Consider the following 3,133-nt stretch of genomic DNA (forward strand, 5'->3'; position numbering starts at 1 on the left):
CCACTGAGCTTCTCACCTCCTGGGTCCCCACCTGCCCTGCAGGCTGCCCCTCTCCCCCCGGCCTCAGCAACCCCGTCCACGCGGCCCACGTTCTCTTTTCATGCCTGATCTCATGGGCAGGCCCCGTGACACAGAGGGGCCCCTGTGTGGGCTTCTGTCCTTGCTCTCCCCAGCCAACAAGCGGAGGGTACCCAAACCACTGCCTGAGCCCCCAGAAAGGCAAAGGGAGGGGACAAAGGGTGTGGGCATCTGCCCAGTGTGTGCGCAGCAGCGGCCCAACATCCTGACTTTCTCCTCTCCCGGGGTGAGGCCAGGACGGCAGCCAGGGCATCGGGCACGCCCCTCTGCGCCCTCCCTGTACAAGCTTTGGAGAATGGTGTCTCGCGGCAGGGGTGTTTGCTGATGATTCCGGCAGAAATGTAAGGAGATGGAAACAGCCCGCTTTACACTCCCCCACCCTAACCCCCTTCCAGTCCCAAAGTCTCATGCAAAAGGTACAGGAGGCCCCTGGGCTACCGTCATGTGTGCGGCAACAGCTGCCACTGCTGGGCCGGGGCATCGGCCTGGCACTTGCTGGTCACCAGCTGGGCGGGCTTGGCCTCCAGGCAAAGGCCGCTGACTGAATGCTGAATGAAAGAGGCTTTTCTCCTCCATCTCTGAGGGGAGAGGCAGGGAAGGAGGGCAATGAGAAAACAGTGATTAAAAATAATAATAACGTTTGAACCTTCATTGCACATGTATGTAAATGGCCCTGCATATACCTAGGGGCCCTGTATATACCTAAGACATATCCTTGTTTCGACAGTCTGTCCCTTACACAAGAGGCTTCCCAACCCCACACAAGCTTGAAGCCCGGGCCTCCTGATGCACTCTTGTTCTGCAGTTTGGCATGAAGTTACTCTCTAGATCAGAGGCCCATGGGTTGACTCTAACCCAGAGATGTATTTTGTTTGGCCTGCACAGTGTTTATTTAAAATTTGGCTTAATTGCCACATAAAAATCTGTACTTGCAGCTTCCCTTCAGACATGGCACGATTTCTTTTGTGATTTCAGCTGGTTGGGGCTGATAAGCTGCTCTCCGTTGTAAATGGGCTCTTATCACAGTCACCTGAGTCTCGCCTGACCTTCCCCACCTGCTCCCTGTAGACACCTGAGTTTGAGTTCTGGACTAGGTGAATCTTTTATTCCTTCAAACAAGATTTCTTCTTCCTGCAGCTCTAAACTTCTGCCCTGGCCTAGAACTGTGCAGCTAGTTCGTTACGTACACTCTTTAGTGGGAACTAGCTGTCATTTCTGCAGAGAGGAAGAACAAGGCCAGCCAGACGGTGGGGGCACTTGAGTCCCTTATCAGAGTCATGAAGGGGCTCCCGGTTCAGTGCCTTCACCTCCTGGTGCCTCTCCTTCCCCAGGCTTGACGAGGGTAAGAAGAGTTGTTCATGTAGAACAGTTTGGATGGAGGATGGAGGATGGTTCGGAACACTTAAAACATATGAGAGCCTAGAACCCAGGATTCAAGGCTCAGGGAAGAATAAATAGCTAGATAGGTCTATTTTAGGTTTCTTTCCTATTTCCCCCCATGCATCCCTCTCCCCTCTTTTTATATTCATCTTGTCCTTCTTAAGAAGTAGGAAATGCTCATGACCACGTAGATGGAGCCCAGAGGGCTCCGAGGGGGAGGAGCAGCTAAGAGAAGGGAGCTGAGCTGCAGGCGGAAGTGAGGTAAGCAGAGAAGGGAACCAACCTGAAGTGTGCATACAACGTGGAAGGTGGGGGCTGTGAAGCCTGGATTCCCCTTGGGAATGCAGGGCTGTGAGGTGAGAGGCTGAAATCCAGCCTCTCTGGGCCATGTGGACCAAGCAGAGAGGGGTTCCTGGCCTGAAGGTCAGGGATAGTGGGTGAGACAGGGCCTTTGGGCCCCCTGTTCTTCTAGTCTCTGACCCTACTGGGAGGGGCTGGCCCCACTCTTCTGAGCTAGGCACTGCTGGACTCCGTCCTTCTTTCATCCCTGCGGCCAACATGAGATGCACATTCCCTGGCACAAGTGGACACCCAATACAGTTTTATGAAGAACAAATGCACGCATGAATGAATGAAGGACCCAGTCATTAGGAGATGCTTCCCGAATCACAGGATCCTCACTTCCAGTGCCATCAGGCACAGTCTCAGGGCCTCCTGACTCACCCAGCCACTCAGTTCTGGGCCTGGCCAGAGAACTAGTGTCCCCTCACAGTACTGTCCCATCTCCACAGTCTTGGCTTTTGCAGACTCCTTGCAAGGCAGGCAGGGGAGGGAGGCCCTAATTTTATAAGTGAGGAGACTGAGGCTCAGAGAGGTGAATGGAGTGAACAAGCTGGGACCTGCTGACTCTATCACACCTGCGGGAGAGAGCTGCTCATCCTGTCCTCGGGGACGCAGCTGCCCAGGGCGCTGCGGGGGGCCTGGCAGGACTTGTAGGAGCAGAATGAGTGGGGACACGGGAGCCCTATGAGCCCCTCAGCTGGATGGAAATGAAGGGGAAAACGGATGCTTCGGCCCCGGAGAAGTTTTGAATGGTGGCTGCCGTGGGAGCTACCAGCTCCGGCCTCAACACGGAGGAGGAGGAGTGGGCTCAAGACTTGACCTTCAGAGAGGTCCATGCTCTGGGACCTGGAAGACTCCCTCACTGTAGGCAAGGACAGAGGGCAGGCAGCCTGGGGGAGGGCAGGATCAGCTGCCCCCTCAAAAGCAGAAAGTACTTCAGAAGTGTCCGGCGGGTCCAAAAGCAGGCCACGGCACACAAATCTCAGCTGTGTGAACAGAGTGGTAGAAGAAGCCTGCAGGCTGAATCAGAGCCAGGCGGCCCACTTGCCCCTTGCGCTGCCCTGCAGGCTGGCCAAGTCAGACACAGGAAGGGCTACTGAGAAGGGGCGGGCAGAGGAAGAACGGCAGCAGACCTCTGGCCTTTGTATCCCAACCCCTGAGCAGAGGGGCAGCTATTCCAGTCAGGAAGGGAGTGGCACAGGAGGGAGGCAGGCTGACTCTGTCACTGGCTGCTATGTACCCTAAGCGAGAGACTTCATCTCTCTGAGCATCAGTTTCTTCCTTGACAAGTGGGCCTGACCTGTCTCCCAGAATTAATGGAGTCAGGGTGGAT

At 55.3% G+C, this 3,133-nt stretch overlaps 1 protein-coding gene across 1 annotated transcript in view; it reads right to left on the reverse strand.

The window, feature by feature from the left end:
- Nucleotides 1–296: 296 nt before the first annotated feature.
- Nucleotides 297–3,133, reverse strand: part of GALNT16 (polypeptide N-acetylgalactosaminyltransferase 16) — a 72,237-nt gene continuing 69,400 nt past the window's right edge. The window contains exon 15 of the mRNA XM_011383726.2: nucleotides 297–656. Within this exon, the coding sequence (XP_011382028.1) occupies nucleotides 519–656 (138 nt within the window). The 3' untranslated portion in view covers nucleotides 297–518. The remainder of the gene's footprint in view (nucleotides 657–3,133) is intronic.

Source organism: Pteropus vampyrus, unplaced genomic scaffold (genome assembly GCF_000151845.1).
Source record: "Pteropus vampyrus isolate Shadow unplaced genomic scaffold, Pvam_2.0 Scaffold15, whole genome shotgun sequence".
Classification (NCBI taxonomy): domain Eukaryota; kingdom Metazoa; phylum Chordata; class Mammalia; order Chiroptera; family Pteropodidae; genus Pteropus; species Pteropus vampyrus.